Below are 18,324 nucleotides of genomic sequence, written 5' to 3'. Positions count from 1 at the left end.
AAAACCATAAACCATCCATCAGAAGTGAACAGGCCTTTGCAGTCTCTGAACTGCATCGTTTTAACTTTGTTTAAACTGAACACTCGGGTACTAAATTCTGGGCTCAAAATTTGGAATCTTTGGACGCTAGACTAATCAAAATTTATAATTTTTAAGGCAATCTACAAGAAAATTTTGATAAGTTAAAATTTATTTGCTTTTGAAAAATATAAAACGTTGAAAATTCGCGCCGCGTTGCCAATTCGCGTCCTGTCTGTGTGGGCCTTTAGTGGTCTTCGCGACACGCAAGTCTGCAAGCCAAACTACCAAGAATAACTGTTGAAAGATCTTCACTGCAGTTTTACTCAAATTTAGTTGTAGAGGTCCTTTTCCCAATCCCACCTGTTATTACTAAAGTCTACGCGCATCTACACAGCTTGCAACTAAATTGAATACGCCTGCCAGTTTTTTTTTGCGACAACTGAGTGAAAAAAAGCCATCGCTTGTAACCGTGACACTAACAACTTGCGTTCCTTTTGCGTGCGCTATTCGCATTGCATTCAGTGATTGCCAAATTGAAAGACACATTCAGTGAACTCACATCTACGGTGAGTTATTTCGAGGTAATCTTAACTCAAATAACGGTTGAGCAGTCAAATATTTCGATATTCACATCTTTTATCTTTTAATCTCAGCTTAAAATGCTGATTTTCACTTTACAGTGAAATATTCGACATATTTGAGAAAAGACAGTCAAGCTACGCAATGCAGTCAAAATAGAAAACAAAACATGCAAATATTTTACTGGCAAACTATGTCTATGCAAATCTACCCTGAAAATATCATGCTATGGTTTTAGTTCAGTACGATCGGGCAAAAAACAACGCTATTTGAACATTCTTAAAACTACAATTACTGTATATTTCAAATCACTAAATGCATGTCTTAAGAAACCCAATTCTGATCAAAAAGAGGCAAAGACTCAAAGGCGACGAAGCACTAAATAAACTAAAACCGCTGTATTAACAAACCCGAGTTTTCTCTTCAAAATAATGACAGAATGTGCTTAGTTTCCCACAAATTTTGCTGTTTTATCGACAAATATATACATTCGAGACTGAACAAAAAAGTACAAATAACTAATCGCTACTCACCGGCAGTAAAGAGGCAAACTTTTCGTTTAAAACTTTTCATGTTTATTGCTCCTGGACTTTAAATTCCAACATGGCCGATTTCGGATCAAAATGGAGTGAGTTACCTGGGTCTAGCACGGCTGCGGGGATTTGTAATCTGGTGTTGGCATCTATTTAAGACTATTTTAACGCCAAAAAGAGTCAGAAAGTATCGAATCACAACAGAATAAGCGCTAATATAAATACATTGAATCTATATTCTCGTTGGACTATGTGAACAGAGTGAAAAAGGACGAAATTATGTTGTGAAACGCTCGAAAATTATGTAGCTTATGCAAAATGGATTAGGTGATTTAGGTCCTATTTGTCTGCGGATTAATGCTAGGATTTGGACGGATTCGGATCACTGATTTGGATTAGAGTCAGATTAAAGAATTAATCGTGGAATTTTTTCGTACATGGAAACACTTTCTTCATTGTTGTTTCAAGATGGCGACCGCAACAGACACGAGAGGAAATGTGGTTAAAATGGACGTGGATTTCTCATCCACCGTCGATGATCTTCTGCCGAAATGTGAAGCATTAGTTAAGGTTGGGATTTGTCTATTCCCTTTTTGAACGCCATGTACCTAAAGTATGTTTATACAGAGCTTGTCATAGTGAACTTCATAATAGATTGATAACTGATTTGACTCTACATGGCCAATAAAATGATCGAGTGTTAGACAGAGTAAAATACTAAAGTAGACGACATCACGTTGCATTGCCACTTAAAAGGTAGACGGTATATAAATACAACGTTCTTACACATTTCTTGTTTATGATAGAATGGTAAAATCCATGAAGCTTTGGAAAATCTACTATCTCTAGAGAAACAAACTAGGCTTGTAAGTTGAACGTAATATTTTATTTGTCTTTATCCTTTCCACAATTTGAATCTCTTTACGGCTTTGCAATGATCCATACATTTGCTTCAAGGGAGCAGATCTTGCTTCGACAAGTCGACTTCTGGTGACGATCATAAAGATATGTTTCGAGCAAAAGGAATGGGAACTTTTGAACGAGCATATCCTAATTTTAACTAAAAGAAGAAATCAGTTGAAACAAGCGGTGACAAAAATGATCCAAGAAGCTTTCACGTATGTGGAACAGACACCAAATAAAGAAACAAAAGTGAAGTTTATTGAAACACTTCGAACCGTGACTGCCGGCAAGGTATGGGATCCTAACACAAGTGGAATTAACTGGATTTTTAAGTATCTTAAATGCCAAGGGAGAATTCCCAGCCACATTCTTGCGACCCTTCGTCCCTTCCTGGTTGATTGTAAGAACACTAGTATGGTAACTGATATTTACACTTTCAAAATCCTTTTTAGATATATGTTGAGTTAGAAAGAGCCCGACTTACCAAAATATTGTCTTCAATAAAGGAGGAAGATGGTGATATAGCAGGTTTGATTATACTTCATAAAATAAATGACCAATAAACTAATAAACAGCACTGTACCTCACTCTGTGTTTGGGTTAGGTAGTTCATCTTTTGAATGGTAGGATATTTTCAGTTACCGGTAATGATATCTTGCGAAATGATTCTAATGAACTTTTTTGTCTTTTTAAACAGAGGCTGCAAATATCTTACAGGAGCTACAGGTATTTGTGTTGGCAAAGAAAGCAATTTGACAGTTGAAAGAGATTTTGGGTCATATTTAATTAAAAGGTCTTAAAATCTAATCCAATTTGGTTCACAGGTTGAAACTTACGGTTCGATGGAAAGGAACGAGAAAGTTGACTTCATCTTAGAGCAAATGAGGCTGTGTTTGGCCAAGAAGGATTACATTCGTGCACAGATCATAAGCAAAAAAATAAGCATCAAGTTTTTTGAAAATAACAATGAACCAGTAAGTGCTACCGCTATATACACTTGCATTGCAAAGTGTTTGCTTGTAAGTCATTTTGTGTTCATTCTTTTCAGAAGCTAAAGTTGAGATACTACCAGCTGATGATTGAGCTTGCTCAGCATGACTCAGATTATCTGAACATCTGCAAGTACTATCATGCTGTTTTCAATACCCCAGTAGTTCAGGAAGATCCAGTAAAATGGCATGAGGTATGGTGGATCATCCATCAGGTGGATGACCAAGAGAGAACCTTGCTTCACGTTTCCTCTCTATGACTCGCTACCAAAAACCAAGTTATTGATTGTAGCAACTGAAGACAATCTTTGGAAAGTCTCTTTTGCAAGGCCACAGCCTGATTTCCTTTGCCTCCAACAAACTCTGATGGTTTCTGTGTAAAAAAACAACTACAAATTGAATTTTCCAAACCCATCTTCAAATAGCACAAGTTTGCATGCATCTCTAAGTTAGGTTGATTGAACTTACCTCTCCTCCTGTCCCAAATGATTCCTAGTATACTTGCTTGTTTCCAATGCTTTTGATGGCCCTGGTAATACAAATGTACAGTAGAGCACATTTTTGTTCAACTTTTACTTGATCAAAGCTTCAAAATCTCCAGGCTTTAAAGAATGTGATAATCTATCTTATCCTGGCACCTTATGATAACGAGCAATCTGACCTAACACATCGTGTGAATGAGGAGAAAAAGCTAGAAAATATCCCTATATATCAGTAAGTTTCATCATGTATCCACCTGAAATCGGCTCTATTCATAAGTTATGACAAGAAACTTGCTTGCTTTAATAAGGCTCTTTTATATTTATACATAAATCACAATTTTAAAGTGAAAATCAAGTCCATGAGTAAACAAATGGTTTTTTACATTTTGCACTTTTTAAAATACAATGGCTGTGTTAATATCTAATACCGTATTGGACTTGACGTCCACTCTAAAGCAATTCAAGACAGATCAAATCGAAGTTTCATTCTTTCCTTTTATCCGTTATATAGATCATTGTTAAAATGCTATGTAACGGCAGAGCTTATGAATTGGTCTGACGTCTCACAACAGTACGAACAAGAGTTGCGGCAAGGCTCTGTTGAAAATCCGTCCACCAATGTTTTCATGAATACAGAGGAAGGGAACAAGCGATGGGACGACTTCCGGAAGAGAATCGTTGAACATGTAGGGCTATACTACACGGCAAAAAACGCTCAAGTTGTTCCCAGTTTATGAGAACAGGCCTCCTCAACAATGTTGTGCTGCACCCCATGAACGATGTTTTCAACAACACGTTGCAATATTGTTAAGCGTAACAAGGTGGAACAACATTGTTGATAACATTGTTCATGGGGTGCAGAACAACATTGTTCAGGCCTGTTCTCATCAACCGGGAATAGGAGACTATCAATTGGAAAATAATTGAACTAACCTGCGAGTCATCACGGAGTGTACTTGGTGATGGCCATGTATTGTTGTTGGTCAAGCTGTTTATTACAAATTTGTTGATCCGTTGAGTCCCGTTATTTGCTGCTTTGCAATATTTCTGATAGGCCCCCGTTGATATGAGGATCTGACCGCACTTCAGTTCATCTTAATATCCTTGTAATCTTTACGCCTTTCTTGTTTTATTGTAGAATATTCGTATTATTGCAAAGTACTATACAAATATCACAATGAAACGGATGGCAGAATTATTGAGTCTTCCAGAAGCAGTAAGTTTCAATGAAAATCACCTTTTTCTGGCTTCTCTTTCCTCTCTTTGTCCAACGTTTTTGTCGAGATTTCCCGTCTCTTTACACGTGTCCATATTCCCGGTTATCTTGCATGATCTCCTCATCGTCTTTGCTTGCTCCAACTAGCCGTTCTTCACCTGTACACGTTCGCCCACTTCATGGTCTCTCACCTCTTCAATCCAAGCTGTCCATTCCCTGTCCATTCCCTGTCTCTGACAAGCTCTCCTTCATCTCTTCTTATTACATGTGTATATCATCTTAACCTTCCTTCCCTCATCTTCTCTGCAATGTCTACCACCTCACATCTTCTTCTAATCCCTTCATTTCATAATATCTTACCATCTCTCCTTCTTAACAACCTTGCTTCTATCTTCTTCTCTGCAATCTCTACCACCTCGCATCTTCTTCTAATCTCTTCATTTCATAGTATCTCTGACCAACTCTCCTTCATCACAACCTTGCTTCCATCTTCTTCCCTGCTAAGTCTACCATTTCACATCTTCCATCCCCTTCACTGAACGCTGTCTCCAGGGACCATGCAAGTTGTATGAAAGACTAGTTAACTTTTAACTGTAGTTAAAGACAGAAATGACCAATCAGAGTTGTGTATTTCTGAGTTTACTATAATTTAACCAATGCAAAATGTAGTTAAAGAGTTTTAAAAAACCGGCTCCAGACAGCTCCACTTCATGCCATTCATATTCCATTACAGGACACAGAAGACTTCTTATCAAACCTCGTCGCCTCGAAAGTCGTCTTCGCTAGAATAGATCGCCCAGGTGGTACAATATCCTTCTTACCGCACAAGGAGCCAAACGATATTTTGAATGAATGGTCTCATAATATAAACTCCCTAATGGACCTTCTCAATAAAACCAATCATCTTATCACCAAGGAAGAAATGGTTCACGGACAGGCTTCATAATTAAGATTTCAAGAGACTGCTCAGCATACTTAAAGATATTAGTACTTGAAGATATTCGCCTTTTCATTAACAAATTACGAGATGTGGAAAACATTAGAAAACAAATAGCTAGTGTTATCGCGTTTTTTTCATGAAGAAAATATGTTTTTTCCTTAATAAAATTTTATGTGGCGTGACCACAAAAACACAAAGTTTACGGGGTTTTTTTATTTTCTGCACGCGCATACATACATACATACATGTCCGCTTTAAATAAGCGTTCCATTTGCCCAGCACAAAATAAACATTGCATTTAACTGTTTCCATGTGAAGATAAATATACAATCATGCATTACATCACTTCTGTCATCTAAACATAGTTAGAATTAAATATATATAAAACACGATGGAAATACAATATAACATATGCCTGCTCTTTTCAAAAGGTTATCAAGGTAATAAAGAATTGTGTCACTGGATTTAACACGAAAATTTCGGGCGGAAATCTGTGTGTATGTTCGCTGACAACCTTCGTTTAGTTTGCTTGAAGATAAATGACCCTATTTTGCTCAAAGCATCCCATTTGAAATGTCACATCTTTGCACGACTAATTATACTGTACATCAACCTCATTTTAAAACAGACATTCTATCAACTACAGAATGAATTCATAAGTTAGATTTTATCATCGGGGTTTTTTAATCATATTCTGATCCGATTGTAATACTGATTTCACCAGGTTCAACGGTCGTGGCATGATACCAAGTATTCGTGTCAATCACGACTAAAAAAACAATATTAAAACGTTATAAAAAGGCGGTTATCTGTAGGTTTTGACGATAGCAAACCCCTTACCTATCTCACCCTTTTCAATGGTGACATTCAACATGGGTTGACAGACACTTTCGCATTCTGGAGGTGGGTAAAGACTCCAGGTCTTTCGGCCTGAAAGCTGAGCTTGCCAGGACGGTCTCTCCACATTGTCCAACTATTGAAAAATTGCAGAAATACGATGTATTTTTCACAAAGAAAAGGGAATCAAGTTACTTGGCAACTCAAAGGATAAAACCACTCTGCTAAACCCAGTTTTTATGCATGTATTTATGATTGCAGCCTGACTGAAGTGAATAAACTATCTTTGAGTCGATCGCTTGTGTGTTGTGTGCAAATCAGTCTGTATGTATTTTGCTGAGTAAATATGTCAGAGTTTTCAATTATTGGAACTGTCGTGAACATGTCAATGTGGCTGATGTGATAGAATATATCTATGTGTGTGCAGTAAAGAATGACCAATTTTAATACAGAAAATAAAGGGAAAATTACACCTGGGTTATTTCACATCGGTGAAAATGACTTGTTCACGAGAACTACTGCATCAATATAGTCTGAACGTTACCATAGTGATGCTTACGTGTATATTAGCACCAGGCCCCACGCCTCCCATAAATATCCAATCCGTCTCGCTGTGCTCTGAATCCGAGGGGATGAAATATGGTTTACTGTAGTGTTTTCGCAGCTCAGATCTTACTTGGCTGTCGCAATTACTCCTAAAAACGATAAGATTTATCAATATCACTGAACACACTCAGTGAGAATGAAATCCTAATCTTTATCCCAATCCCCACTGAGCAATCCCAATCGTAGATTATCTCAATCCTAATCACAAATCGGTTAATCTGAAAGGCCCAATTCTATTCATGTATATTTTCTGCCAAGAGTTTTTCCCATAGACTGAGAGTCTTCCTAAAGGCTTTATAACTCTCAAATAAAACTCTTTAAAAAACATGCTTTCAGACACTTGGAAAATTTCCGGACTCATTATAAGTGGCAGGAAAGAGGAAGCAACGTGTACCTCGCAACGGACATGATATTTCTCATGTCCTCTATGTCAAGTATTACTGCGTCACCCTTTTCCATGCACAAAAGCCTTAGTCGCGCAAAATTTATTAAAAGGGAGGAACGTATAATTAAAATCGTGTAGGCAGAAACTAAAATGTCCCCGTTTCCAACCTCTGCAGAGGTGACCAAATCTTCACCTGAATAATCAGTTATTTCCCCTATTATCCGGTGGAACACGTTTAAGCGAAACGAACTCGCTATAAAACGCTTCCAAAATCACGATTCGGGTAAAAATGCACTCGCGAAGTCACGAACAATTGAAATTCATCTATTTCATTTAACACACACAGCTGGTGTCGTGTGTGCTATCAATTATTCTAATTTCGAAATATTCTCTTCCGGTAGCACCGAGAGTGTACTAATGATGATTTGTATTGAAAGGAAATTATTATACAACCGAATTTCTTGCAACAAAACCCATTTCACAGCGCGTTGAAATTTCCCCGCATAGGTTACGAAACGTTAGAATGTGTTGTGATAATTTTCCCGCATGATACGTGAAGTTTTAGACGTTGAAATTTGTCTTATACAAATCGGGGGAAATTTAAGTTGTCGTTGTTAATACTTTATCGTCTAATCATAACAATATAGTTATTAAACTTACCAGCCAATGTACCAGGGTTCTGCCTTGAACTGCGATCTTGCTTTTGACATTCTAAACACATCTCGTAGGGAATGAAATTCTGTCTGATACGGGAAGAATTGACACTCTTCTTCGGTAGAATTCAGTGCTGTCTCGCTTTCTGTGTACAGCTTTCGGAAGTATTCGTAGGAGAATTCTTGCATTGCCGACCATGTTTTTGTCGCATCTGTGACAACAAGAGGCCGACCGCTGTAGGCGAATTTCTGTACAAATTGTTCTGGAGAGAGACCAGACAACTTAGGTACTTCGGTGAGATCTTTGCACATTTGACAGTCGGCTACGGGCCGCGCTGCTTCGAGCACAAATATGCTATTTTCAATCGAGCAAGGAGAGGTCTCGTCGAAGATATCCGAGAAAAAATAGTAGCCAAATCCCGCTAGGAACAGCGGAATTACTAAGGCAACAAAATAGAGTTTGTATTTTTTATACGAAGGCTCTTTCTTCGCTTGAATCCTTCCAGATTCTTTTAAAAATAAACGAAGAACATCTTCTTCCTTGCAACCTTTCTGTAATGCTGCTTGCTTTAAATTCTTAAACTTTTCAGCGAGTTCGTCGATTTTTCCTGCCATATTTCAACGTCTGACCTCTCGGCAAAATAACGAGAATTATTTGCATACAGTTGCAGGCAAATGCTAAAACCAATATCAGCTTGTTTTATGGTCGCAATGAATGAGTATTTCGTGTCACTTCCCGATATGCTGAACAGAGTTCACTGGAGTTATGTGATGCGGAACTTCGATGTACGTTATCACGAAGTGTCAATGCACTCAAATTACAAAGCCAATTTAAAAATCAGAGAATAAATAAATACAGCGTTGAATAAAAATTCGCGACTCGTTTATAAGCCAAGATACAATACAGCTGAGCAACACAGAAGTGAGTCTTTGTTTGGATTAACATATACACTTATTTTTATCGCTGTCCATAGCGATTTTAATATGCAAATGATGAAAACATTTATAGTATTATTACTCATTTATTACCAAATGAGTGAAATGACTCGACAAATGATTTATACTTATATACGAGCATATCGCCTTTATCTCTCGAAGACAAAGACTATCATTAAAACTTGTACGTGTTTAGGAAATTGTCTGACTACAAATCTTTCATGATTAGAAAAATGTAATAAAATTAGAGACCCACATCGCCGATGATGGGAATTTCAGACGGTTTAATTATACGAAGGTCTATAAAGTTTACTCAAATGCAACAAAGTTTATCAAGAAATTGACAAATAAATTTGAATACAGCGTCCATTTGTCGTCGGATTATGTGGAATTGTGGTTTAGTGTTTTGGACTTTCGGAAGAAATTGTCAAATTCAAACGTCATAATTTACCGATGATTTATCACAGATTAAAATGCTTAATCAAATTGCGTCATTAGGTTTCAATTACAAATGAAATACTGTGAGTTTGAGAATTGAAATTAAAAAAGAACAGATGAAAATTAATATAACATATTAAAGCCCCCACGGGAGGATACTGTGCACTCTTAATTTGTATGTTTTCAATTACACAATTCACAAAACATTTCAAAGAAAGATATGCTGTGAGAGTTTCTCAGGCAGACGTTGCCCACAAAATTATAAATTGATTATAAAATTTGATCGTTTCATCTTGAAAACGGCTCAATTTATTCATACAAGTAATTGCACTCATTTATACATTCGAAAGTCAGTACTAATCATTGTGTTTTTTAGTCCATTCGATTTTTAACGAAACGACTATTCTTCCATTATCATAAATATGCATAACCTCAACGTGATATTGAAGTTCAAGGATTAAGGATATTCCTATAGCTTGTGATTATGATCAAGCGCGTTTCCCCAATAAACATTTTATTCAATGTTTAACAGAAATTTTGCAAACCTCAGGTACATATAATTAGTCCGAAGCATCACAAGAAGATATATTGGACTAGACTAAAAAGTGTTTCGTGTTTCAAAGTCCAATATGCGGACTCCATTGATAAGATTTCAACGGGATTGCTAACATCTTATTTAGGCGGTAAGAGAGGGGGATTATAACACTCATTACTGTCCACGAATCAACTCTTATCATTATAAAAGACTTGAGTTAAAAATAAACCTGCCGCTTAAAAAAGCCTGCTTCGAAAACAACTCAGAGTCGGGCTCAATTCTAATAAAAATATCACCGCAGGTCGAACCCGATAAGGTTCAAATCCCACACGTCTCGGCCTCCGTTGTTGATATAAACATACAGTGTAAATAGTGTGGAATGGAAAATAGTAGTAAATTTGATATTATTGGCTCTCTCAGTCTCTCTCTTCCGTTCGCCCCTTATGTGAGTACTGTTTACTAGTTTTTATTTATCAAGCAGTGTACATACGCGCCTCGGAGACTGTCCATCCATCATCCAGCTTAAATCATTCCGTCAATCTTCTGAGATGACTGGCGAGTTGCTTGCTTGCCAGATCCAACGCCGTTTTCTCTTCCTACAAGATAAAAAAAATCCGTTCAAATTTTTGAAATACTAGGCAATTTGCTCAAAGATAGGTGGGTGATATCTGGTGTAGGCGATATTCGGGGAGGGGCAGTCACTCCCCCGTTCTGGCGTTCTCCCCACTCATAAAACACCCCCGCTACAACTCAAAAAGCACTGTAGAGCCTCGACTTCAAACGTACAGAAACTGCACAGTCCTGCTTCTTGAAGCTTGTTTAATTACCTTATTAAGAAGTGTCATATCAGCTTCGTTCTCAACCAATATTTGTGCGACTTGCGACCTGTCTTCCTCACAGGCCATATGCAGCGGTGTGTTCCCTTCAATGTCACCATGATTTGGATTTGCTTTTTGTTTGAGCAAAAAAGCCACCATCTTCGAATGACCTCTGGAGAATAAAATACAAAATTGTTGCTCTCACGAACAATTCTCAAATTTCACGAACAACTACGAGGGTTAATTTATGAAATGCGGCCTAAATATAGTTTGGGTACTTTGATAAAAGATCTCGCACCTGCAAATTACGGGTTACTTTTCGGTTCTTTAAAACAAGGTAAAGACTTCTCAAGTATTGCCAAATTATAACGAGTTTCATGCAACTTCTTCGGGGTTTTTTTCCGCTTAGACCAGCTAATTTATAACGCGAAAATCTTTTCCAGATCCCAGCAAAATAATTTAATAAACCGTACAGTAATGCTTAAGCCAGAGTTACCCTTAAAATGGCAACAAGTTGGAAAATACCAGCTTTTTCAGCTTAACCGTTTTTGTGGCGGATTTATCGCAAATATCGCTAAAACTGTCATAATGTTAGCTATTTTAACTATAACCTGGTTGTCAAGTATTTCAAAGGAAAAGGTTGGAGTGATTCTTTAGTTTCTCAGAGCGTCAAGGGTCTAAATTCTTTATGAGATCACCTTGTGTTGCTCAGCAACACTAAACTGCACTTGCAATCTTGCAGTACATCAGACAGCTGAGCTTCAAATAAATCTGGACATATTTACAGGGCAGCAGTATGAGGGTAGGTCCAATCTCAAATCTACCCCTTAATTATGTCATAAAAACAAATAACAAGCATTGTGCTCACCAATAGTGGGCCATTTTTTTTGCTGTTTACAGTTAAGGATGAAGTAAAATTTTCTCAAAATTGGGATATAACAATGTGGTTCTTAGCCATGTTATATATATTGAGGTACCTTTGTCATGAAATGAACCAGGAATTAGTATTTTTCCTGGACAAGAATTGTGACAGCATTACAGATTTGAATAATGTTGGGGCCCTACTTTACCTTGAAGCAGCACGGTGGAGTGGGGTTGCTTTGCTTGTTTTATCAAAGACATTCACTTCAGCTCCATGTTCAAGAAGTATTTCTGCAATCTGTAAATTTTGAGATGGAAAACACTCATTAATAAGGGATCAAATCAAAGGCTCAGAACTGCTCTTTTGATATCATCATGAGGAAAGAGTCTATTGGTGGATAAGCTATTTTTTTATGAAGCTACAATTCACCTGAAGCCTATTTTTCGATGCAGCATAATGTAGAGGTGACTGGCCTGTTTTGTTCGTGACATTCACATCAGCGCTGTAGCCAATCAACAACCTTACGACCTCCATCATTCCAGCTGACACAGAGATCATCAGTGGTGTCCATTCCATCTGGGCAGAAAAATATTGGTTGGTCCTCTTCCTTGACTTTCTGATTTGCACAAATGTACATATTTACTGATCCCACCTCATCCCTCACATCCACGTCTGCTCCTTGTTCCAACAAATATTTCACAACATCGACATGTCCACCAGAAGCAGCCCAGTGAAGAGGCACTCTGCAGCTCTTAATTAACATTTAATAACAAAATGAATGGCCAGAAAGATTACATCCTTCAATGGGAACAGAATCTGTTTGATTGTAACTAAATGTTGAAATTTGCCTGTACTGAAGGAATCTATTAATTTATATAGTGAAACTCTAAAATAAGATCCTCAGATTGCATGTCAGAGTACTAAAGAATTCAGTGAGATTACTTAGTTTCTTGCAACAAAAAAACTAACCTACATTAAGTTAAAACATTCACCCCCCTGAAACACTGTTGTGGCTAACTTCATGGGTGGTGATGGAAGGGGGGTTGTGGTTGAAACTAGTCCACTATGGTTTAGAAAATCTTAAAATTTGTTTCTATAGTTTGTCTGTTTAAAATCAACAATCAAAAACATTGGTACCATGAACATTGCCAGCTTGCTATAGTATATACAAAGTTTTAATTCTGTACAAAAACTATACAAAATATAAGTACCTACCTGATCTTTAGTGCGTAAGAGGACATTCTTTTCTTCAATTTTCTCTCTCAATTTTACCAAATTTCCTTCAAATGCTAAGTTACAAACGTCCAAATCTGACACAGACATCTCCTCCAACACCTAGTCCCAATAAATCACGTGCGGGTTGGCAACCTGAATGTCACAGCCTTTATTTCGTAATTATCGGGCGGAAAACAACGCAAGAGAAAACGGGGGGGGGATAACCATATTTTCCAATTTAAAGGCCTCACAATTAGGTAATGCTCTTACTACAAAACGTTTATCCTGTTTGTACGTTTGCGAAACAAAGTCCAATGTAAAAAGAGTTTTTCACCAACAACTGATGTATCTTGGAATAAATGTATTACATTGATAATTTATTAGGCCGAAAACACATTCTACGGTTCTACCCTTCCTAGCTTTCCTAGTTCACCTTATGAATAGATTAGAATTAAATTCATTGGATTAGACAAGATTCATTGCATTAGACAAATATGAAGAGTGTTGATTGTCGTTGCAGACTTGGAGAAGATTAAAACCTATTTCTCATCAACTCGCTATGAAAAATAATGGTTCAGTGCTCTATTTATATCGCAGTCAGCAGCCAAAGCGATCTCCATCAACCTGCCTCGGCTAATGTCACTAGGTAATACTTCACGTAAGCCGCTTATACAGTCCTCTAGGGAGTCCTTATCGACGGGCAAATCGTTTTGTAATGTATTTGTATTTGACAGGAACTCCAGATCCTCTGAGCTCTCGCTGTCAGACAGTTGTAAACCCTGGAACTAGAAAGGATATTGAAAATTCACAGTTTCCATAGAGAACTAACCTGGTATTGAAACCCTGAATTGCCAATCCCAGTTCGTACATATCCCTGGGCTAACAGTTGGTTGCATGAGCGTCAAAACTCTTATTACAATATAACTTTATTCCATGTCAATTGTAAGTTTATCTTGCTCATAGTACCGAAACTAACAATAAGCAAGAACCTGGTCTACCTTGAACCTTGGGGAGGATGAATAAGATTCTCCATCACTGTCTTCACTGCTACTATCAATACACCTAAAAAAAAGTTGGTTTAGTTTAGGTTTCCTCCTGTAGTAACACTGGATCAATAAGAGATGATCCTTACTGGACCTCTAGGAAGAACAGTTTAGAACTGATAGAGCTATCCAGTATAAATAAAGTTAGTTTAGTTTAGGTTTCCTCCTGTAGTAACACTGGATCAATAAGAGATGATTCTTACTGGACCTCTAGGAAGAACAGTTTAGAACTGATAGAGCTATCCAGTATAAATAAAGTTAGTTTAGTTTAGGTTTCCTTCTGTAGTATCACTGGATCAATAAGAGATGATCCTTACTGGACCTCTAGGAAGAACAGTTTAGAACTGATAGAGCTATCCAGTATAAATAAAGTTGGTTTAGTTTAGGTTTCCTTCTGTAGTATCACTGGATCAATAAGAGATGATCCTTACTGGACCTCTAGGAAGAACAGTTCAGAACTGATAGAGCTATCCAGTATAAATAAAGTTGGTTTAGTTTAGGTTTCCTCCTGTAGTAACACTGGATCAATAAGAGATGATCCTTACTGGACCTCTAGGAAGAACAGTTTAGAACTGATAGAGCTTTCCAGTATAAATAAGGTAAATTCAGTTTAGTGTCTAAGTACATGTTCCTTAATTTGTCCCTAGAAGTTTGGAATAGCTTCCATCAGTAAAGTCACCTTTTTGGCCACGTTTTATACGGTTGAGCGCGGTACGTCCCAAGCAAATCATTTTTGAGTGTCACAGAAAGACTTATGAAATCTCCATTATGTCGAATATCTTCCTCGGTGAAATTTGTTTGGATAAAACGCAACACGTCGCACTGAAAAAGAGTTGGGATATATCAAAAGTGTGCGAACACACACTACGGCAAAAGCATTGGGTGAAGGCTACCTTTAATTTCTTGGCGTTGAAACGATCTGCTAGGACAAGAATTTCAAAAATGTTGCTTTTTGTAAAATGGCAGATCATAGCTTGCTCACAAATTTCTTTTAAATTATCAACCTGTAGAACAAAAATATATAAATTAGGCCAGATGGCAGGGGTCGGTTGTATCAAGCCCGTTTAGCTTAAATGGTGTATAAGTTCAAAATAGAAAGCAATTCTATGGTTTTATTCAACAAGCAAACGAAATTATTTTAACCCTAATGCAAAGATACTGGCTACATACTATATAATTATTCAGTGCATAATATTCAAATTGACTCATTCAAGACGGAGATGTAAGAGTGTTATTTAATTTTGACTTATCCACCGTTTAAGCTAAACGGGCTTGATAAAACCCAAGATGACTTTTATTTTAGTAAGATTATATTTTACCGTTTTTACATTGAATAAGTTATTTTACTGAAGTAAGTTATCACTAAACCAAGGAACGTATGTTTAGACACATGCCAGATGAACAGCGGGTATTTAGTCCTGTGTTGATAAACCGAAACACAAGTGTAATAAAATATCAGATAATTTTCATGAGATACTTCCAAGATACGTAAGATGTACTATAAGATGTCTGATCTGTGGTATCTTAAAAGTTTAAACGTCTCTTAACAGGGGCAACTGTCTCCCGCCAAGTATTTTTGATAAGATTCTTGAATATCATTAGCAGTTTATATCCCAGCTGATTCCGGCTGCTTTTGGCAGAGCTCTCATTACTAAACAAGCTATGGCTTTTCAAAATTACAACCTTTTTGTACAAAACGAAGTAAAAAACCAATTAACGTTGGTACACTTCAACGTACACGGCTAAAAACTGTGAGTTTGCAGTTTAACAGCACGGAACAATGTTGTGCTGTTAATATTGTTCACATCATTCAACTAAATTGTTGAAAATGAACCGAGTGTCACAATATTGTTCAATGTTGATGATAACAACTTTGAACAATATGGGAGCAAAGACTAAGGGCTGTTTTCCAATGTCCCGTTTTTTGAACGTATACGTATAGCTACACCGGCGCAAGGAAAAGTTTAAAACCTTCTAAGTTGCTATCTAATGAATTTTATGCCAGAAAAACACACACCAAATCTTCAACAGAATCTAACCCTATGCATCTATTCAATCGTAGAATTGATAAGTATCATTCAAATGCATGATTTTAGGCTTTTACGTGCGTGTACGTACGTACAAGAAACGCGACAGTGGAAAGCAGCACTTAGACTATTTGCACACGGTAACATTTTTGAGCGTTTTCGCATTTGTTTTCATGCCAAAACGGTTTCAAACACCCTTAATTTACAATAGAAGTTGGAGCTAATTTAACATATTGAGCATATTTTTCCTTGGAACGTGTGGACAGGGCGTCAGAGCGATAAACTAGATAAAAACGATTTTGAAAACGCTCGAAAACGACGCTCGTGTGCAAATATACCCTTAGTTTGCTACACTTAGCAGCCTCGAACCCAGGCGCTTCCAAATATATATTAAAATGTAATAAGTAATCATATTACAGTATCATATAGAGTTCAGTTGAAAACGCGAGAAACGGGGGGGGGAGATACAAACTGGGCGCGAAAGGGATATTGGGCAGTTTGTGCTCTCCCTTCCCGTTTTTCGCGTTTTCAACTGAACTCTATAGGAGACTGTAATATGATTACATTTTAATATATAGTTTGAACCAAAAACAGTTCAAAGAGACTGGCCACCAACATATCGTTCCAGTTTCCTTAGAGTTCATTAGCTGCCCAAACAACATATTCCTAAATTACCTCGTAATGATCACTTAATGCCAGCAACTCAAGAAGATTCTCCAGAGTTTTTGACTCTGTGTTCAAATCACCGGTGTAAATAAACTTAAGAAATTCGTAGAAAGATTCTCTGTCAGTGTCGTAGACATGGATTGTCCTGAAATATAACAAAAAATACTAGTGGCCAGACGCTATAACTTGACTTCATGCAGAAATAATAGTGGATAGCACGAATAAAAACGCTCAGAATAGGTATACGTCAACTACTGCCATATCAATCGACCTTTCTCAAAATGACGCCAAGCCTTATACGAAGTTTGATTCCCCCGAGAAAGGTCTATCACTCAGTTTTGACAAAATGGCTGCTTTTTATGTATTTCCTAATTCCTAGTGTTTGTAAGCAAACTTGAAGACTGAAATTGTCATTTGTGAACACAGTTCCCTAATAAATGTCCATCAAATCCCACCTTTCAATCGACTCTTTCATTCCGCTTGTCAGTGCACGTCTGAACCAATCACATCTCGAGGCCAGGACAACGCGATGAGCCCGCAAACAACTGTTTTGATCAGCGGTTTCATCTTCAGCCAACAATGATTGGTTAATATCGCTACCATCACGCAGGAGAAACGTCATGTCGCTGTACTGTCCTGTCTTGAGCACAGACCCCATTGACCTTGATAAACTGACGCTGGCCGCGGATGCAGTCGTGTCGGTCAGCGGGTGAGGATTGTTAGTCTGTCAAAAGAAATAAAGTTGATGGAAAAAATTGTTCCTGATTGTTATTTCGGGTCGATACACGCTAAAGTCATTTTGGACGATTTGAATGTTTTTCAAAAAAACACCGATGATCTGTCTTGATTAATTGGCCCTGCAACGCTACGGTTTTAACAACCTTTAGCCGGTTTTCCACTAGCGATATTTTTCGCGCGAAGTGACATTTTACTTTTTTTCAGAGCTCTCAACTGCAACCATCTGGAACAAATTGCTCAAAAACAAAGGAATAAAGTCGCTTCGCGCGAAAAATATCGTTAGTGGAAAACCTGCTTAAGTCTAGTTCCTGATAAAATCCCCATGCAAAAGACACACCGACAAAGTTCCATGCAAAAGACACACCGACAAAGTTCCATGCAAAAGACACACCGACAAAGCCCAATGCAAAAGACACACCGACAAAGCCCAATGCAAAAGACACACCGACAAAGCCCAATGCAAAAGACACACCGACAAAAGACAGTTGCAAAAAGAAAATCATTATGGAAAGCTTTCAGTAAAGCCTTATGTTGCTAAAGATTCCTTATCTAATGTTAAAGTTTTTTTTAAATATATTGCGGATCTATTCATTTGTAAATTACCAGAATATGCTTGACTACAGCTGTTTTCAGAAAGTATAAAAACACTAGGTTATCCTCAGCAAGAGTTATAGTTGGGTTAGGCGACGCTAACAGCTACAAAATGGTTCATGGATGTAGCTCGTTTTTGTATCGAGTGTTTATCATTTGTCTCTGTTTAATTTTAGCCTGTTTTTACCGCGATGGCAGTTCCTCACACACCAGCAAGCAGAAATGTAGAATGAGGGCGAGCAAATTGAAAGAAAATTCGAAAAACGAAGCCTTGAATTTCGACGTTTTAAGAGAACAACAACGTTCAACTC

General features: G+C 37.5%; 3 protein-coding genes across 4 annotated transcripts in view; 1 reads left to right on the top strand and 2 right to left on the bottom strand.

Moving 5' to 3' along the window:
- The first annotated feature begins 1,596 nt into the window (after positions 1-1,596).
- LOC114519667 (26S proteasome non-ATPase regulatory subunit 12-like) lies at positions 1,597-5,808 on the top strand. The gene is made up of 11 exons (XM_028539842.1): positions 1,597-1,703; positions 1,940-1,999; positions 2,091-2,327; positions 2,489-2,564; positions 2,734-2,762; positions 2,861-3,010; positions 3,085-3,219; positions 3,627-3,739; positions 4,019-4,193; positions 4,646-4,723; positions 5,457-5,808. Exons 1-11 carry the CDS (start codon positions 1,602-1,604, stop codon positions 5,667-5,669), a joined length of 1,368 nt encoding a protein of 455 aa, XP_028395643.1. The 5' UTR covers positions 1,597-1,601; the 3' UTR covers positions 5,670-5,808.
- Positions 5,809-5,862: 54 nt separating this feature from the next.
- LOC114519671 (bifunctional arginine demethylase and lysyl-hydroxylase JMJD6-like) lies at positions 5,863-9,087 on the bottom strand. The gene is made up of 4 exons (XM_028539847.1): positions 8,152-9,087; positions 7,060-7,195; positions 6,504-6,636; positions 5,863-6,432 (listed from the first exon to the last, which is right to left on the bottom strand). The coding sequence occupies exons 1-4, from the start codon at positions 8,757-8,759 to the stop codon at positions 6,347-6,349; spliced, it is 963 nt and encodes a 320-aa protein (XP_028395648.1). The 5' UTR covers positions 8,760-9,087; the 3' UTR covers positions 5,863-6,346.
- A 145-nt stretch (positions 9,088-9,232) lies between these two features.
- The window catches only part of LOC114519665, a 48,666-nt gene continuing 39,574 nt past the window's right edge, over positions 9,233-18,324 (bottom strand). Inside the window, exons 16-26 of one of the 2 annotated variants that reach the window (XM_028539840.1) lie at positions 17,140-17,408; positions 16,694-16,829; positions 14,885-14,995; positions 14,671-14,813; positions 13,947-14,010; positions 12,949-13,068; positions 12,386-12,484; positions 12,163-12,309; positions 11,942-12,030; positions 10,881-11,043; positions 9,233-10,649 (exon numbers count right to left, since the gene is read on the bottom strand). In XM_028539840.1, coding sequence (XP_028395641.1) covers positions 10,581-10,649; positions 10,881-11,043; positions 11,942-12,030; positions 12,163-12,309; positions 12,386-12,484; positions 12,949-13,068; positions 13,947-14,010; positions 14,671-14,813; positions 14,885-14,995; positions 16,694-16,829; positions 17,140-17,408 — 1,410 coding nt within the window. In that variant the 3' untranslated portion in view covers positions 9,233-10,580. Of the gene's footprint in view, positions 10,650-10,880; positions 11,044-11,941; positions 12,031-12,162; positions 12,310-12,385; positions 12,485-12,948; positions 13,069-13,406; positions 13,734-13,946; positions 14,011-14,670; positions 14,814-14,884; positions 14,996-16,693; positions 16,830-17,139; positions 17,409-18,324 lie in introns of those variants that run through there. The other variant, XM_028539841.1, reaches the window with a different exon arrangement.

Source organism: Dendronephthya gigantea, unplaced genomic scaffold (genome assembly GCF_004324835.1).
Source record: "Dendronephthya gigantea isolate DGI-Jeju-01 unplaced genomic scaffold, DenGig_1.0 000013F, whole genome shotgun sequence".
Classification (NCBI taxonomy): domain Eukaryota; kingdom Metazoa; phylum Cnidaria; class Anthozoa; order Malacalcyonacea; family Nephtheidae; genus Dendronephthya; species Dendronephthya gigantea.
The sequence above is the reverse complement of the archived record's forward strand: the minus strand, read 5'-3'. Positions and strand labels throughout refer to the sequence as shown.